The 18636-nt window shown below is 42.9% G+C and overlaps 1 protein-coding gene across 1 annotated transcript in view; it reads right to left on the reverse strand.

Annotated features, from left to right (window-relative positions):
- LOC115390014 (F-box only protein 41-like) overlaps window positions 1-18636 on the reverse strand; it is a 39893-nt gene that overhangs the window by 13876 nt on the left and 7381 nt on the right. The window contains exon 3 of the mRNA XM_030093666.1: window positions 2227-2434. Coding sequence (XP_029949526.1) covers window positions 2227-2434 — 208 coding nt within the window. The remainder of the gene's footprint in view (window positions 1-2226; window positions 2435-18636) is intronic.

Consider the following 18636-nt stretch of genomic DNA (forward strand, 5'->3'; position numbering starts at 1 on the left):
CACTTTCTCCTTTATGTCATGTTTGCTAATCTAAAGTTGTGAAATTATGAGAAAGAAAGGCTCCTGGGAAAGACCTCGATCTGTTTCTCCCAGTCATGTTGACCTGATGCTGCTGTCAGCGACTGTATGAACACATCGCATCAGCGAGCCGAGCCGTCCGGTTGACGCTATCTCCGCGCTCAGCGACGGCGATCCAAGCAACAGATATTTACTCAGCTTCACTCAAATAATAAAGCTGTGAATTTCTGTCAGGCAGATCTGTAGCATCTCGCATCACATTAAAAATCATGCTGAAACCTTGAGCTGGAGCAAGAACCGGTTTCCATGGCAGCACACACATTTGTGCAATGTGAAGCAGGTCACCTTTTCTCTGGAAGTGTTGGATAATAATTTGAATAAGTGACATTTTAAGAACAGACGCTGCCTGCTTGTGAGATATTTTTTTTCCCTTCTAATTATTGTGTAATAAGGCAGATCGAAGGAGAGAACTGGTACAGTTCAAGCACTGAACCCAGACAGAAGAGCTGAACTGCAGTTTCCGCAGCAATAGATGTCTTTTTATGAGCGTACACGCTGGTCAGGCGCACTCTGCAGCAGCAGCTCTGATGCTGAATGCTAAACAGGCAGGGATCGAGTCGCGTGTGTCACCTTGTGAACACGAGTCCCACCTTTATAATCCTTTGGAAAGCAGGCATGATTCGATCGCCACGCCGTCTCACACACTGAATATCTGTAGGTCTCAGCCTAACGGTAGATCTCCCCAATGGCTCAAGATTACTGGTCACACTGATACCAGTGAAATATTATACAGGATGTCCACAGATCCAACAGACTACTGTGAAACATGAATAAGAACCTGCAGTGTTTATCAAGTGCTGGTCGCTAATAAAGTGAAAAGTCAATAGCAAAGCCAGCGTGTGCTCCACTGCTGTAAGGAGTGACCTGCACAGTTTACCGGCTGAATGATTCATATTTCTGAAGGGCTGCTTTTTGGCAAAAGAACTGATTACAGCCACCGAACTGCCATGCAGGTGTTTTCTGCCTCTTGGAGTTAAAGAGCCGACAAACAGCTGTCCGTCCATCCAGAGAAGGTAAAACTTTCAGGATCTGTTAAGTCATAATGAAAATTATTGTTGATTTGTTATATCAAACAGAGTCCGTCTCCTTTTTATTTTGTTCTAATGAACAGAGAAAATGAAAAACGGAAATTTAAAATTAGTTTGAGCCTTTTCACTAGTACTCTATAATTTGAGTGTCAGCATCTTTTCTCCGATGATCTAATTTCCCATATAAGGCGACACTGAGAGCCATGAACAGTGGCTTAAAAGCATAACAATGTTTAAGTGTAGTGAAGAATAAAGTTCAGTTTGCAGCACTTCCTCTCTGACATGCTCTCTTTAAATACTACAAATATATTAGACTTTTTTTATTTCCTAGAAATGTTTAATTATTTGAAGCTTTTTTTGTAAAAGGTCACTCCTACGCATCACTCCAAGTAGGAGTGAGGTGCTTAACAACTGTGGTGAAGTCTTCACTTTTCAAATCCCCTCACCTCCCAGGAGCATTTAGAAGTGTAATACTCAGATGTTTCAAAAATGAAGGCCTGACCTCAATCTTCAGAGTGAACCGGAAGGTCCTCACCGTGGAACGTCAGTATTTGACCTTACATATGCTCAACTGGCTTGACAGAAGGAAATCGCTGCAGCTGGCAAGAGCACAGTCTGCTAAAACAAATATCACTGATCATGATCGTCTTTCATTTTATCGAGCCAATGATTGGATTTAAAACATTTAATGTGTCAGAACAATTTCAGGAGCAGTGCTTCCTGCCTCTGTCTTAAAATGTTCATTTCAAGATTCTAAACCATTTTCCATCCACCCAGATATCCTTCATGTTGCATTATCTAGACAACAGCTCTCCGGTTCATCACGAGGCTAAACCTTTTTCCTGCAACATCACATAAAAGTCCTGTTGACAGCGGTGATGTACCGAAGCTGGGACGGCAGAGGGAAAAGCGCCGCCACAAACAGAGACTCGTCCAATTATGAAATCATGAGGTTATATCATTTTACAGACCAGGTAGCGCACTGGCCGGCATATCACGCACAACCACACAAACCTAGCCTCAAAATCAGGTTGAAACGGTCCACAAAATGAAGCCACAGTGTGCTTTCACAGTGTGTTCTGATCGTCACTTTATCACTGCGTATCCTCACGTGCGTTACCTGGCGCCCGTTGCCCTTGGAGGCCTGCAGGCTGCAGCGCCCCAGGCTGCCGTTCGGAGTGGTGCCGCAGCTGCTGATGATCTGCAGCTGCTTCTCGGCGCGGTCCGCCCGGTCCAGGAGCTCCTCGATGAACTGCTGCAAGCGCACCTTGGCGTTGGCTTCGCGAGCCGCCGTCTCCTGGAGGAACTGGTCGATCTGGGCGACCTCCCTGCGGACGGAGCAGGAAGGGGAGCGGCATTAATGGGACGCTCTTTAAACCGGAGGGTTCACTCTGATTTACAAACCAGATTTTCAAGGGTGAGACAACAGATCTGCAGAGAGGTTTCCTGAGGCATTAATTCTTCTATATTACAGTATTTTTATCTTGAACAGATTGTGCTCATTTGACTGCAGGACGTTTTAGCGCACACACACACACACACACACACACACACACACACACACACACACACACACACACACACACTGGCTGTCCTACTCTATATGCATGAAGGCTATTCAGACTGAGGGCTGGCGACAGAGACATTTACACAATGCGAACACAAAAAAGTAAAAGGCAGAGCGCATAGTGGGAGAGAAACAGGGTAAGAGAGCCGCTGGATATTTATACTGCAGACACAGCAGGGCCAAGTTCCCGTCATTTCAAAGGACAGTACGTTACCCAGACACGGAGGCAAACAACCCAGGAATTCTGAGTCCTGTGGCAGTCTGCTCACCGTCTATTTCCTCATCTCTCTGCAGCTAGTCTGTTACGACATCTGCAATTTATGAATGAATCATTACAAATGCGCACTTCCTGCCAATAAAGAAAAAACCTAAATGTTAAGATGTGATTAGATATATCATATTAATTTAGATTGGATTATGATTTACATAAAGGAGCCCCGAATGTTTGGCATCGTGTGATCTGAGTTGGTAGAAGTCCAAATCAGCTTCAAAGAAGCAACCTGTAATATCAGAGGAGAATCACATTCCCGACAGCAGTGTTTACTACATCAAACACAAATTCACCCAGATGTACATAAATTTCACCCCAGCAATTCCACCTCTGTCAACAAACAGCTCAGCTGATCCTTTAAATGTGCAGGAGATGATTTTTTTTTTTTTTTTTTTTTTTTTTTTTTGGGGGGGGGGGGGGCTCTCTGGGGCAGCAGAGACAGGCTGAGTTTACAGAGCATCAGCTAATCTTAAGCTTTTACATGGCTACGGATCAATTAGCATGAAAATTGCATTGCGCTTTCCTTTGCAGATTTCCTTGAAAAACAATGTCTGCGGTGTGTGATCACCGCTTCAAGACGTGTGAGTGGAAGCACACAGAGAGAGGAAAGTTTTTCATGAGGCTGCAGGCTTCAGGTTTTAGATTCATTGCTGTTAACAACCTCTTTTCCACACTAACAATATGAATTTGTTGTTCCTGAATGAATCACTAACACTGCAATTTATTGTCATTTTAACACAGATTGTTTTTGTGTATATACGCCCGAGGGTGGTGGGGCGGTTAGCACTCCCACCCTGGTACAAGTCCAGGCCTGGGGCTGTTTTTTATGGAGCTTGCATGTTATCCTTTTGGATTTTCTCAGGCTACTCTGAGTTTTTTTTTCAACGATTATAAATCAGATGTGAACATTGTAATTTGGGGTTGTCTATTATACTTGGTGATGTGAAGCTACATCTGAGACAAACGGCTTCAAAACTTCAAAAACTGACATCCAGACCTTTTCCTTCTTATGTTCCTGTGCAAACAGTTATCTGCTGTCTCTGCTGTCAAAACAATGCAGCCAGCAGAGCCTAACAAGGTACATCCGCAGCCTGACCTTGAGAAGGCTAAAGGGCCCTTAAAAAGCTCAGCCCATTACTGCAGACAAGTAAGAGAAGCATAGGATCTGTGCCCCGTCGGTTTAAATAGATTTGCGTCGTTCACTGGGTTGATTACTTCCACGTCTTTCTCATGTCGGACATCCACGACTGACAGCCATCCTGAGCTCTCGACGCAAAACAGCAACAACACGCCGAACAAGTTTCCATGAAATGAGGACATTCAGAGGTAAAAATAGTTTGCTTTCTGGCACAGTTCACTTTTATTATCTTCAGGCAAAGATTACAAAAATATGACTCCAAAATTAGTCACAGCGGATGTCCGTAAGACAGAAATGAAAGTGATCTCAGGTCTGTGAGCGAATAAGTTGTGAATGACAACATCTAAAAATTAGAAATCAATCATGTATATGATGATTAAGACGGAGAACATATTTCAGGTTCAAGTGCATTTGCTAATGCACTTGGATCTAAACTGCAAGAATTTGCAAAGAGAAAAACAACAATGTCATTTTTACCTCATTAAAACATCTGTTGCTAGTAATCTTCAATATCTGGGATATTATATTTTCAAAAAGAAGTCACAAAGAGGCAAAAATTACTGTTGAATTTATTCTATAAAATGTATGGTGTGAATGTTCATCTGAAAATGACTGTTCAAAAAAACAAAGTACATAAATTATTACCAAATAATATCTACAATCTGTGTTCACAGTTTTCACTTCAGATAAAATATCTCGACCCCCCCAACAAAAAAGAAAAACAGGATGCAGAAAAGACAGATCAGAAGAAAACACAAATTACTTCAAACCTGAGTTATCAGAGCTCAACTGGGAAACTGAAATTCACAAGGCTCATTATCTATTCACAAACATCTTTTTATGACAAACATTGTTCTACGATAAAGCACAGAAGGAAAATGAAATAGACTGAAAAACAAGAGAACAGCAAAATGCCCAAAATAAATATGTACCAGATGAAGACTTGATAAAAACAGAAAACTAGGGAGGTAGAGAAAATGAGATCATAGAGAAAAGTGGAAAAGATAATTATGGAAACAAAAATAATACCAAAACTAGAATTTGGCACTCAGAGAGCGAAGACCTCTGCCACAGCTCAAATCAGTCACCAATAACAATAAGAACACCATATATACTAAAACAACAATGTGATTGGGGGTGTGATCAGAGCGGAGCGCTGCGGCGTGCGGTGACTCTCTCTCTCGCCCTCTCTCCCTGTGTGTGTGTGTGTGTGTGTGTGTGTGTTTATCTGAAAAGGAAAACCAAAAAGCAACATAATTTGTTATTTTACTTTATTTTAATTTGAAAATTGACCGGATTCTCTCATATTTTCCGTTCCCGACTTCCTGTCTGTTTCATTGCAATCTGTCCATTACTTTTTCTGGAATCTTGCTAACAAACCAACAAACCAACCAACCAACCAACCAACCAACCATCAAACCAACCAACAAACCAACAAACCGACATGATTACATAACCTCCTGGCGGAGGTAACCAGTTCACAAACTTGTTCTGAAGAACAAATACACATATGCACGCACACACACAAATGCAGCCTGACAGCTGTCAATCTCCGAGCGTCCGCTGTCCATGGTGCTGAAAACTGAGATAAAAAGTCACTGGCTAAATCTGTACCATCTTTGATACAGCTTGAAGCAAGATTAAGGAACTTTCAGTTTTCGTTGATTTTGGCGGCGCCAGTGGACAAAAGCGGTAGTGTTTTGCCTGAAGGAATACTACAGTTCCCATGAGGACTAGCGCGTGACGTTGTAAAATGCTGCTCCCGGTGGCATGCTGTCGGACTGAACTCGCCTACATTTGTTTCCAGTGGCTGTGAGAAGGACGGATAGTGATGAGGTAATGAATCTAATGGTGGCTAAACAATGTTATATCATGATGTGACGCATGCCGTAAAGCAGTCCACACATTTGAAGTTTTTTAGTGTGCAGGGTTCCTACCACCCTCCTCACAGTTGCTTAGTCCAAGTGAAAGCAATACTGACGCCCTCAGCCCGTGACAGAGGGGTCATTCAACTAGTTGTAAGTCGATGTATCATCACAAAAGATATTAAAATGTTTTATTAAGGTTGAAAAGTTCCTTAGTGTAGGTTTAAATATAAAATGAACACAGCTGGTCTAAAATTACACAACCTATTCAGATAGATATAGACACGGCTATCTATATCTTTTGGAATATTAGAAGAAAAATAGACTCGGCGGTCTCTTATAGTTGAGAGCAACACAAGGCACATTCAAATAGGCAGGTGTTTAAGACCACAGCATTCTGATAAAGATAATATTTTTGAAGGTTTCACTGACTCACCAGTGGCTCCGATGTTAGGTTTTGGGTAGTACCGCTAGCGGCTAGCATAGTGTTTTGCATACTTCTCATCTTCCCTCAAAAGAGTTCAGATCAAGTGCAAAAGAAAAAAGTGGCTCATGCCGCACAGCCAATCAGCGCTGGCTTACAGCTCTGATGCATTCATGGACAGTCGTAATATAAGAATTGGCAAATTGGAGCCCACACTCATATGCGTATACCTTCTCGCACACACTGCACATTTTATTATAATAATTTATTTACAAGTAAATGTGAACACATCACATGAAAAGGGGCCCTATGACCTTGTGGGCCCTGGGGCGACCGCCCCCTTGCCCCCACTCTGACTCCGCGACAGGATTGTACTCAAAGAGTGTCATGAAAAATAGATCTAAATTGTGTAACCTGAAGTACTTTCTAGATGAGGAAAATGAAATTGGTAACATGAATGACGTGGGAAAGGTTCAATAATTTAAACATCAAATTGAAGTCAGGCTGAAAATCAACAGCTAGAATTCAAAGGTTCAAAATGATAATACTGGAAAACCGTTCCTGTTAGTGAGAGTTAAGATGACAGTGCAAGAGGAATGCAGACAGTAAATAGATCATTTTTATACAGGATTAATTGTTTTCTGTTAGAGGAGCTGCCGATAATGATTTCTAAACGATAATAATACAGTGAACTGAGATTTTTAAGATGTAGTGGAGAAATGGAAATGACAGAAGTCTGTGGTCTCTGGGAATAAAGCGTAGCAGTTTCTTTAGTTTTGATTTGATGATAAATGTATTTATTTGCAACCTCATTTTTTATCAGTAAAACACTTAAATGTGAGTCTTTTGTGTCTGTCTTTTTAAGTGACTCTCTGGATGTGAGGTCAGCTTATTAGTCGTCCTGCTGGAGGCCCTTATGTCTTAAAAAGACTTCTGTCCTTTTAATTTCCTCCAATATCCAGAACTATATTTCCTGTTTATTTTGATGAGAACAGGCTTGACTGTACAGATTAAATTAGGTTGCCCATATGAGGGGAGAGAACCAACAGTGACAGAACAATTACTGATGGGAATTTCTTTTTTCTTTTTTTTTGTACAATACAAGATTAGCTTCATATCTAATCAGATTTACATGTAACAGTCTCCTGTCAAATCAAACCTTTGATCTGGAAGCTTCACAGGGAGATCTCAGCGATCAAGGCCTCCTCTGCCTCTTTGGGCCAAAGGTCTCCTCCTGATCCCTGATCTCACTCTCCAGCCGTTCTTTCAGAGTTCTACATTTGCTTTTCGAATCAGCCTCATTTTGGATCATCTGCGTCTCCAAACTAGTATGTTCTTCTCAGTCATGGCTGCGACTCCGGTGTCTCATCGATCTCATCTTTTTCCTTTTGTGGAGACTGAGATTTTGCTGGTAATTGTCATGCTGAGGTCATGCTGAATGTTTTATGTTTCTTTCTGCAGCAGAGATGCCTTTTTCATCAATCAGTGAGTGGAGGAAAGCTCTCCATTCAGTGAAGTGAACCGACTCCCACTGAACATGGCTGGCTCTGGCCAAGGCAGCCTGTTCGTTGCTCTGCTGTTTTGCACAGCTTGTGCAAGTTGAGCAACACTAGAGGGCGCAGGCAACATAGCTGTGGGTGTTTCTCAGGTGACAGAAAAAGGCTCAATATTAGGTCATAAATCCTTTGCAAATATCTTGTTTTCAGATACGAAGCATAAAAACTGCATGCAAGTCTCTGAAGTGTCAGTTGTGAATTTTGTCCCTGTCTTTACACCTCTATCTGAGTGGATGGTGACCAATTAAACTGTCCAATCAGGGAGTAGTCAGCTTTCAGTCCTCCTGCCCGCTGCAGACTCTTGAGCGGGAGCAGAGTTTTAGCGTGGACCGAGGTGGGAAAATATCTGAAACTCAAGTGGGCTGTAATTTATTATATTATGGGAATTAAATTTCACATTTAATGCCATGAGTTTATTGAAGGGTGCAACTGTCTTCCTATCCAGCCGCCTTGGTCCCGTCCAGGTCAGCGGTTATTCAAGGATCTGATGGCCCAAGGATGAAAACTGTTTAAAAGTCTGGCTGTGCGGCCTCCATCGACCTGCAGCACTTGCCAAAAGGCACTGGTTGGAACAGGTGATGAGTTGGGTGGGAGGGGTCTTCTGAGGACGGCACTGGTCCCTCTCGGGCATCTGGAGCTGGCAATCTCTTCCAGAGAGGACAGCCGATGTTTTTCCACTTAAAACGCTATGATGCTCTGTCTTTTCTGACATCTTTCTGTCAGAACCAGCGATGACTTATTAGCATTATAATCTAAAATGGCTTTTCTGTTGGACTGAAACACACTCTCTGGATTCCACCCTCCATCCATCACTCCGCCCGTATCAAACTCGCTCAAACTGTCTCTGCTATTAATCCATCACCTTTAAAGATCACTTCCTGGATTATATATTCCACCCACTGAGAAAGGCCATCATGAAAAAAATAATCAGTCTTATTCACTTCTCCAGTCAGTGGTCATAATGTTGCGGCTGACTGGTGTACGTACTGTATACTCGAGTAAAACAGTAATAGACACAAAGGCCCCTTAAGAATAGCGAGAACATGCCTCTTTCAGCACTTTAAAGGCTCGTGTGAGACTCTGTCAAAGCTGCATTCATCATGTTTCACATCAATGGTGCCAAATGCTAAAAATGCTAGTCACCTAACTCTTCGTTGCTAAGCAACATGAAAAAAGAGAAGAAAAAAAGACTCCCACGAAATGTCTTATGCTGCTAGCTGTGCCGTGCAGAAAAATGACACCAACCTGATCACTCCTCCTGCTCTTAAAAACCCTGTAAGCACTTATGGAAAGTGTGCAGAGCACCCCGGGTCCGGCTGTTCGGTTCGGTTCGGCTCTCTTCACCGCCTTCGGCTCGCAATTTGGTTTGGAGAAAAAATTTCATTCACAAACAATACACATGGAAACAACATCCACTGGAAACACATAATGATAAACATTACACTATAAGAGTGGAAACGGAATGAGTAACAGAGCCCCCGAAGCATGGCTGCTAAGTGTTTTAATAGCAGCTGGAATAAATGAGAGCAGCTGTAATCAGCAGAAACTGAGGCCCGAGGAGAAGTGAAACACGGTGCGACTGTTATCTCCGCCTGTTAGACTCACTCGCTTTAGAAAACAGCCTCATTTTTTTAAGTCTGTCACAAAATTGTGTTGAAATATTGTTGAGATCTTCCCAATCATTTAGGCTTGCTTGACAACATACGATCAGGTTAATTTAATGGTTCTGATTTCACTATTGTTCCAGAAGATAACTCTGGAGTGATCACATTAAATAGCGATTGCAATTAACTTGTTTGTAATGTTTATTGTTGCTGTTTAATCTGTGGTTCATTATACAGGCAGCCAAGGACATAATCAACAGCCTCAACGCTTTAGAAAGACTGAAGTACAAAGGCACAACATTTTAAAACTGCCGAACATTCTAAAACTGTCCCACACTTGTGTCCAGCCTGGTGGCTTTCAGGTGTGGGCTGCTGATCACCGGCAGGAAGGCTCTCTCATCATGTTGTCTGTCAAAACATTGACAGATGCAATCTATTGAAAAGTCGAATATTTTATATGTCGATTGAGGGAAAGTTATTTTGTGATATATATCTTTAATGTTTCATCGCCAAACCCTATAAGAAAGAACTCAGTGTTTCTGTATCACAGGTCTGGCATTAAGCTTTGTATGCGCAGGTAAATGTATATCCTCTTAGTTTCTTAAAAACAGGCTTTACAAATATGAAATACATTACTTTGCTTAAATTATTTATTCATATTTTGATGTATCAAACAGAAACGGTTGGTTGTGCAGTGACCCTGACCAAACCACTGTGTAAGTCTAGGTTAGGATTTCTGTATCTATATAATTATTGTTTATAATCTAAACAGTAAGACAGTAATTTAGCAGTTTCACCCTCCCCTCATAGTGAAATATCCCTTGTTGAAGTGCAGGCTGGGGGATGTTCTGTATGGAGCTTGCTGGTTCTCTCTACGCATGTGAGCGTTTTCTCCAGCATCCTCTCATAAACATGCATTTGAGGCGAACTGATGACTCTGAACTGCCCCTAACCGTGCACGTGAGCGGTTGCCCGTCTGTGTTTGTCCGATGCTGGACTGTTGATGTGTTGGAGGTGTACACTGCTTTTGTCTTTGTTTGTTTTTGTGTGTGTGTGTGTGTGTGTGTGTGTGTGTGTGTGTGTGTGTGTGTGTGTTCTTGTATTTCTATCCTTGTCGGGGCCAAATGTCCCCACAAGGATAGCAAAACGTGGAACGACGTGCCTTGTGGGGACCTTTTTCCGGTCCTAAGTAGGAGAAACAGTGTTTTCTTGACCATGTTGTTGTTACTGAAAAAAGTAAAAGTGCAAAAACATTTCTTTAGGGTTAGGCTTTGTTGTGGTGTGGGTTAGGGTTAGGGTAAGGGTCAGGGTTAGGGGCTAGACATGAATGGGAGTCAATGGACGGTCCCCACAAGGATAGAAATACAAGACTGTGTGTGTTTGTGTGTGTGTGTGTGTGTGTGTGTGTGTGTGTGTGTGTGTCTCGTTGGCTAGGATCAGATCCAGCACCACAGTGACCGGAAGATGGATAGAGCAGATGGATGGATGGATGAATGGATGAATAGATGTTTATGAAAGCCATGAATTGAGTAGAATACTGGCGGGTGAGGGCAGCGCTCCCTCACTGCAGTTCAGGGAGTGGTGCAAAACATCATTTGTTTAGCTGAGCATATTAGGTCTATTTTCTCCACAAAAAAAGCAAGAAGAGCAGAGCATATTCAGGATTTTATATGATATTCAACACACACACACACTCACACACTATAGCTGAAGTAAACGTCAACCCAGAGGCTTTATTTGCTCCTGCAGCTCAGATGGAGAGGGAGTGCCTTGTGCAGCATTGGAAACATGTCGGCTCGCACGACACACAACACAACATGGAGGAATCTCTCTACCCTTCTTTTAGAAAACATGCCCACCATTCACTGACTGGCGAGCCTGTTTGCAAAGTGAAGCTGTCAGAGCAGAAAGAGAGCTCGTCTCATTAACAGCAGCGTCTGAGACAGAGAAACATGGCGAGGCTTCTGAAGGCCCTCTAATGAAAAGGAATCAAAGCAGGAGTGTGATGCGCAGCGCTCACAGTGCCGCGGACTCTTTGGACAGTGAAAAGTTTGGCAGCTGCCACGTCTATGATGAATAAAGTCTAAAGTGGTTTGCATTTCATTGCGACGGAAGTATTAAATTATTGAGGAACGGAAATGCAGTGCAGTGTAGAAACAGTATCTTCTACTCCAACACTGAAGGATCCAGGAGATGCAAACCTCCAATTTTTTGAATAATGTTCTAATGGCCAGCAGTTACAAGCACGCATTGCAATCGGGGATGATTTAGACATAATTTGTGCGTCCTAATATCTAATATGCACTGTCTTCACTAGCATGCATTGAAAGAATATCTGCAGTACAGTGATAACACCTGCTTTCCTGACAGACAGGCCAGGCTGCAGCGAGTGTGTGATCGGCTGTGGTGAATATCTGGCCTCGGCTGCGGCGGGATTTACGAGCAGCGCTGCCCATTGTCAGTATCAGATGAGGGAAATTGACATGTGTTGTCCTTGAGGATGGGTGAGGAGATCTGATGAGGAAGTAGCACGCAAGATCTGAGGCCGGTCTTTCAAAGGACATGTTTCTCCTTTCCTCTCATTTTGTTTGGACTGACATGAAAGGTTGAAATGACTGCTGGATATTATTCAGATAAAAGATGGATGGATGGATAAGAAAGTAGCACAGCAGAGAATAAAGAACCTCTAAATTTATTTGGAGTGCAGTGACCGGAAATCAGATACTGAGAAGAGTCTGTTCTTTCTTTTTCTAATTAGTTAAGATGAATCAGGGGTTCTATGTGGAGTTTGCATGTTTTCCCTGTGCAGGTTCTACATCTTTCCAGAATCGAAAGTCACGCTTGTTTGCTTCAGAGGCAACTTTGAACTGCCTTTAAGTCGGAGTGTGCGTGGGTGACTGCCTTTCCCTCTGTGTGTTTGCCGTGTGATGAACCTGTCCAGGGCGTCCTCTGCCTTTCACTCAGTGTCAGCTGGGATCGGCTCCTGCTCCAAACCTCTGCTCAGCTGGAAGTTACTCAACACAAAAACTAGACACAGCAGGTTAGTATAGCTGAGTATACTGATGGATTTTCACCATTTGCAAAGGATTAAAGTAATCTTTCGATAAAAAAAAACAACATATTTTTTCTACATTGTGAACTCACCGATTTTTAAATGGCTCGTCAGTGATTCAGTGAAACAATAAGTGATGTTGAACTGATTTCCTCTGTTCTGTTATCCTTTTCAACCTTCCATCCAGCATGTGAAGACAGACTCATTCCCTCCATTTAGAAAAAGGCAGCATAATGAGTTACTTTCTTTTCATCTACCGGAAATGTTCGGCCTCGTCACCTTGCTGCCGGGTGACTCAGCCATCTGTGATTTCTACAGGAGGTCAGATTTTGAGACAACTGGTCAACACACAATGAAATTTTTGTATCCCACCACTGATCTGAGCAGAAGATGGGATGAGTCGTTTGCATGTCTTTCATCAGCTCCTTCCTCTCATCCTTTCTTACATGTCCGTCTCACATCTCCATCTCCACTCCTCGCCCTCCATGTTCTCCACACATCTTTATTTCCTGCGTGTTTGTGGGTAATGCATACAAATGTGTGACATTATGTCATGACGACACAATGTAGCCCACTGAATGTGTCTCACCAGAAAACACACGGCTTGATCCAGGTGTCAAAACAGAATGACACACAAGCAGCTGTCCTTTGTTGAAGCGGCGGAGGCTTGTATTCACACGACCGTCTTGTCTTCCTCATCCATTCTGTCCAGTCAATCATCCCTGCTCTTAAATATTAATGAGGCATAATTTGGAATTAATGGACAGAGATGATGACAACTGTGAAAGGAGGCTGACCGGGGATTATAATTAAGATTTAAACGCAATCCTTCAGAAGATCATGCCTCATTATTCGTGCCTGTTACAGCTGGATGTCTTTGCTATACGGCACTATTTGCTATTTCAGTTACGCACTGGAGAAAATCAAACAATACTATCCATTACTTCTTGGTGTAATCACGGTGGATATCTGCTGAGAACTAGACTATTTGATTCAATCAAACACAAAATCCTAATTTCAAGTCCTAATTATTTCTACATGTTTGTTTTGGGCACAACTACTCTCTCTTAACATTTACAGTTTCAGCTCAGCTATTTTCAGTTATATATTGCATTGATTAAAATATAGACGTCCCATGTAAATGGAAATAAAAAAAAAATCATTTTTTAACACTAATAAACCTCAAGTATATTGAGACTGAGAGGGAGTACCATCTGCTGTGACCAGTTTGAGTTTGTGGGTAGTAAAGAGAGAAAAGAACAACAGATAGCAAAATAACAACAATAATAAGAACAATTAAAGCCGCGAGCGGCGTCAAAAGGCCCTCGCCCGCCGCTTACCTGACCCGCCCCGTTTCATTCTTTCATTGATGTTTGTCAAATTTGGCACATTTCCATGGCAACAAGTAAAATTGATTTGATGGGAGATTTTTCACTTTGGCCCATTAGAATAACATGGGGAACTTCAGCCATCGCCACGGCAACACCGTTGAAATTACAACATGGTTACCATTTGCTTTTTTGATCGAGACGACATGAAGGAATTATCACCCAAATTCCATTCATTTCTGATAAACTAATAATTTTACTTCCCATACAGATATTATTTTGATTCTGTAGGGGGCGCTGTAATGCCGATTTTCAAAATTTCACTGTGTATGTGTCCAGGAAGGATGGATTAATCAGTGCTTAAAATTTGGTTTGGATTGGAGTCATTATGTAGAAATGGCAGCCATTTATCACACTGAAAAAATGGCAAAATTTGACATCAACTTTGCGGCGTTGCCACGCGGAAACCGTGATCTGAAGATTTGTGAATTGGATAACTTTTAATTGTCTACTTGTGTAGATGGTGTCCACCAAATTTCAGCTCATTTGGAGAAGCGCGCGATCAAAACGAACATTTTGTACGAAGCCCTGGAAAACGCTGACTCAGCATTTTTGAAAATTCAATCCCAGATAGCTGCTTTCCTGCCGTTTTGGAGGCGGGGTCATAATAATATTTTTTGTTTGTCCCGACAACGCGCATGTGTATACCAAATTTTGTGGCTGTACGACAAACTTTTTTGCGGACCCCCTCCCATTGACGCAATGCATTTTGGGTTTTGCTGGTGGCGCTGTAGAGCCAATTTTTAAATCCCAATATTGAAATTCATATTAAAAAAAATTTTTCGCCGGAACTGAATTTTGTGCAAAGTTTGGTGAGTTTTCGAGCATGTTCAGGGGGTCAAATTCCAGTTTAAAGAGCAGAAGAAGAAGAAGAAGAAGAAGAAGAAAGAATTAAAGCCGCGAGCGGCGTCAAAAGGCCCTCGCCCGCTGCTTGCCTGACCCGCCCCGTTTTATTCTTTCATTGATGTTTGTCAAATTTGGCACATTTCCATGGCAACAAGTAAAATTGATTTGATGGGAGATTTTTCACTTGGGCCCATTAGAATAACATGGGGAACTTCAGCCATCGCCACAGCAACACCGTTGATATTACAATATGGTTACCATTTGCTTTTTTGATCGGGACGACATGAAGGAATTATCACCCAAATTCCATTCATTTCTGATAAACTAATAATTTTACTCCCCATACAGATTTTATTTTGGTTCTGTAGGGGGCGCTGTAATGCCGATTGTGAAAATTTCACTGTCTATGTGTCCAGGAAGGAAGGAATAATCAGTGTTTAAAATTTGGTTTGGATTGGAGTCATTATGTAGAAATGGCTGCCATTTATCACACTGGAAAAATGGCAAAATTTGACATCAACTTTGCGGCGTTGCCACGCGGAAACCGTGATCTGAAGATTTGTGAATTGGATAACTTTTAATTGTCTACTTGTGTAGATGGTGTCCACCAAATTTCAGCTCATTTGGAGAAGCGCGTGATCAAAACGAACATTTTGTACGACGCCCTGGAAAACGCTGACTCAGCATTTTTGAAAATTCAATCCCAGGTCGCTGCTTTCCTGCCGTTTTGAAGGCGGGGTCATAATAATATTTTTTGTTTGTCCCGACAACGCGCATGTGTATACCAAATTTTGTGGCTGTACGACAAAGTTTTTTGCGGACCCCCTCCCATTGACGCAATGCATTTTGGGTTTTGCAGGTGGCGCTGTAGAGCCAATTTTTAAATCCCACTATTGAAACTCATATTAAAAAAAATTTTTCGCCGGAACTGAATTTTGTGCAAAATTTGGTGAGTTTTCGAGCATGTTCAGGGGGTCAAATTCCAGTTTAAAGAGCAGAAGAAGAAGAAGAAGAAGAAGAAAGAAAGAAAGAAAGAATAATATTTTTTGCAAAAACAATATGCTTTTTTTTTTCTGCCATTATTTCGCCCACATGTTATATATTTTCGGAAAGGTCTCGACAAGCCCGACGCGTCTGTGAGGTGTTTGAGAGTGTTAATGCCTGTGGTCGAGCGCTACGCGCTCGACAATTCATGTTTGTGTGTGAGAGTGTGTGTGCGTTTTTTGTATTTGTACACGTGTGTATGAGTGCATGTCGGGGCGTGTGTGTCTGGACATGTTGGCCTATGTCTGAGGTCGAGCGCTATGCGCTCGACTTGTTATTTTTGTACGTTTGAGTGTGTGAAAGGCCTGTGGTCGAGCGCTGCGCGCTCGAAAAGTCGTGTGTGTGTGTGCGTTTTTGTGTTTGTACACGCGTATGTGTGAGTGCGTGTCGGTGTGTGTGTGTCTGGACATGTTGAATGATGTCTGTGGTCGAGCGCTGCGCGCTCGACTTGTCATCGTTGTGTGTCTTGAGTGTGTGAAAGGCTTGAGGTCGAGCGCTGCGCGCTCGACGAGTCGTTCTCTGTGTTGCAGAAACAATAGGCCCTTCGCCCTTGGCAGGCCAGGGGCTCGGGCCTAATAATATTTTTTGCAAAAACAATATGCTTTTTTTTTTTCTGCCATTATTTCGCCCACATGTTATATATTTTCGGAAAGGTCTCAACAAGCCGGACGCGTCTGGGAGGTGTTTGATAGTGTGAATGTCTGTGGTCGAGCGCTACGCGCTCGACAAATCATGTTTGTGTGTGAGAGTGTGTGTGCGTTTGTTGTATTTGTACACGTGTGTATGAGTGCATGTCGGGGTGTGTGTGTCTGGACATGTTGGCCTATGTCTGAGGTCGAGCGCTGCGCGCTCGACTTGTCATTTTTGTACGTTTGAGTGTGTGAAAGGCCTGTGGTCGAGCGCTGCGCGCTCGAAAAGTCGTGTGTGTGTGTGCGTTTTTGTGTTTGTACACGCGTATGTGTGAGTGCGTGTCGGTGTGTGTGTGTCTGGACATGTTGAATGATGTCTGTGGTCGAGCGCTGCGCGCTCGACTTGTCATCGTTGTGTGTTTTGAGAGTGTGAAAGGCCTGAGGTCGAGCGCTGCGCGCTCGACTAGTCGTTGTCTGTGTTGCAGAAACAATAGGCCCTTCGCCCTTGGCAGGCCAGGGGCTCGGGCCTAAAAATGAACACTGTGCAGAGTGATCAGGAAAATCAGCCTCAGAGTCATAAATATAAACACTTAACAAACGTAGGCAGAGATATGATATAAAAAGAAGGAAGATGTGCAAAAAGGCTCACACACATGACCGAGAAGACCATCATCCGCCCGGACTCCCCTCAGAAGAACATCCCTCTTCAGTCGCTCCTCTCATCAAGGCCGTCACATGTTTGACCTGCTGTCCTCGAGCAGGAGCTCAGCCAGAAAAAGCATCACTCTCCCCCGAGGACAAAAGGATGTGAAATATACAACAATCTACAATTCGACTTCCCAATACAATGATCATTCTATTCACTTCATGGCAACATCGCTACAATAATTTTGCTTTGGCTGCATGTTTATGTCTTGATCTTTGGTTTTAATAATAATTTATTGTGTTCACAGATCTGACCCGGACAGGTCGCTTGCCTATGACAGCACGGACGTACACGCACACAAAACTATTACTGAACCCCCTCCCTGTCCCATTCTTTTGCTTTGTTTAGGCAGATAAATGAATTCTGCTGAAATCACTTCTAAGTCAGCTCTGAGTGAGACTCATTCATTATAATTCAGTCTCTGAGCCCTACTCAGACTGACTCTGTATTCTGATAAAGCTGCTTTGGTTTGAGCAGACTTCGCTCTAGACCACCACAGTCCTCCACAACACTCAAGCCTCAAAGTGAAGGAGAGTCCAGAGACGAAGTTTCCTCCCTCTTTGAGACAAGTGTCAAGCATTTTTGATTCCTCCACTTCTTTCTGCCACTGTCTCCTGCCTCCGATATGCATTCTCTCTTCTCCCCGCCTCCTTTCTCCATCAGGTAGGCCTTTTGGGGGGCTTCTTTCACCTCTGCATGCAGTTTCCCTTCATCAAACTGGAGCTTACTTTCACATACCGAACTGACAAAGAAGCACGATCGTTCACGTTCAGCCTCTTCTGTTTTATTCCGGATCCATCGTCTGCAGTATGAAGTATCCGGCTTCGGATTTTAAATCATTATGTTCTCCATCCAGTCACTAACTGTACCAGATCGGTAATGTACAGATGGCTCCAGGGCTTTTTTTTTTTTTTTTTTACTTTTAAAACAGCTGGTGGAAAATTTAAGTGTGAGTGTTCTGAACAAAGCTTTCACACAGAAATTATTTCTGGAAACAGGAGCACTTATTCATCAGTGATTTCCTCAATGTTACCAAATGTTTCACCTGAGAGTGAGGTGAGAAGGAAACACAGATTTTTTTTTTCTTTTTCTTTTTTTTTTTTTTTCTTAACGATGCCTAAAACCCAACAACCTGCAAGCATGGAGGTGTGAAAATGGCGGCCTGCCTCCCCGGCTCCCCTCGTGACCGGCTAAAAGCAGGAGCGTGTCTGTCACCTTGAGGCGTCATCCTGGAGGTGTGTGTCTCACTGCGAGAGCGAGGTGAGCTTGTCTTGAAATTAGGATTGACAACAGGAAGCAGCCACATCCCCATCTCCCTCCCGTCATCTGTCAGAGCGCCGCTGCCTTCCGCTTCCGCATGACTGCTGCTATACCAACGCAGCGTGTGTTTTCTTTCCCCCGAATCTCCCCCATCCGTCACGTTTTCTATGCTTCGGCTAA

This window comes from Salarias fasciatus, chromosome 6 (genome assembly GCF_902148845.1).
Source record: "Salarias fasciatus chromosome 6, fSalaFa1.1, whole genome shotgun sequence".
Classification (NCBI taxonomy): domain Eukaryota; kingdom Metazoa; phylum Chordata; class Actinopteri; order Blenniiformes; family Blenniidae; genus Salarias; species Salarias fasciatus.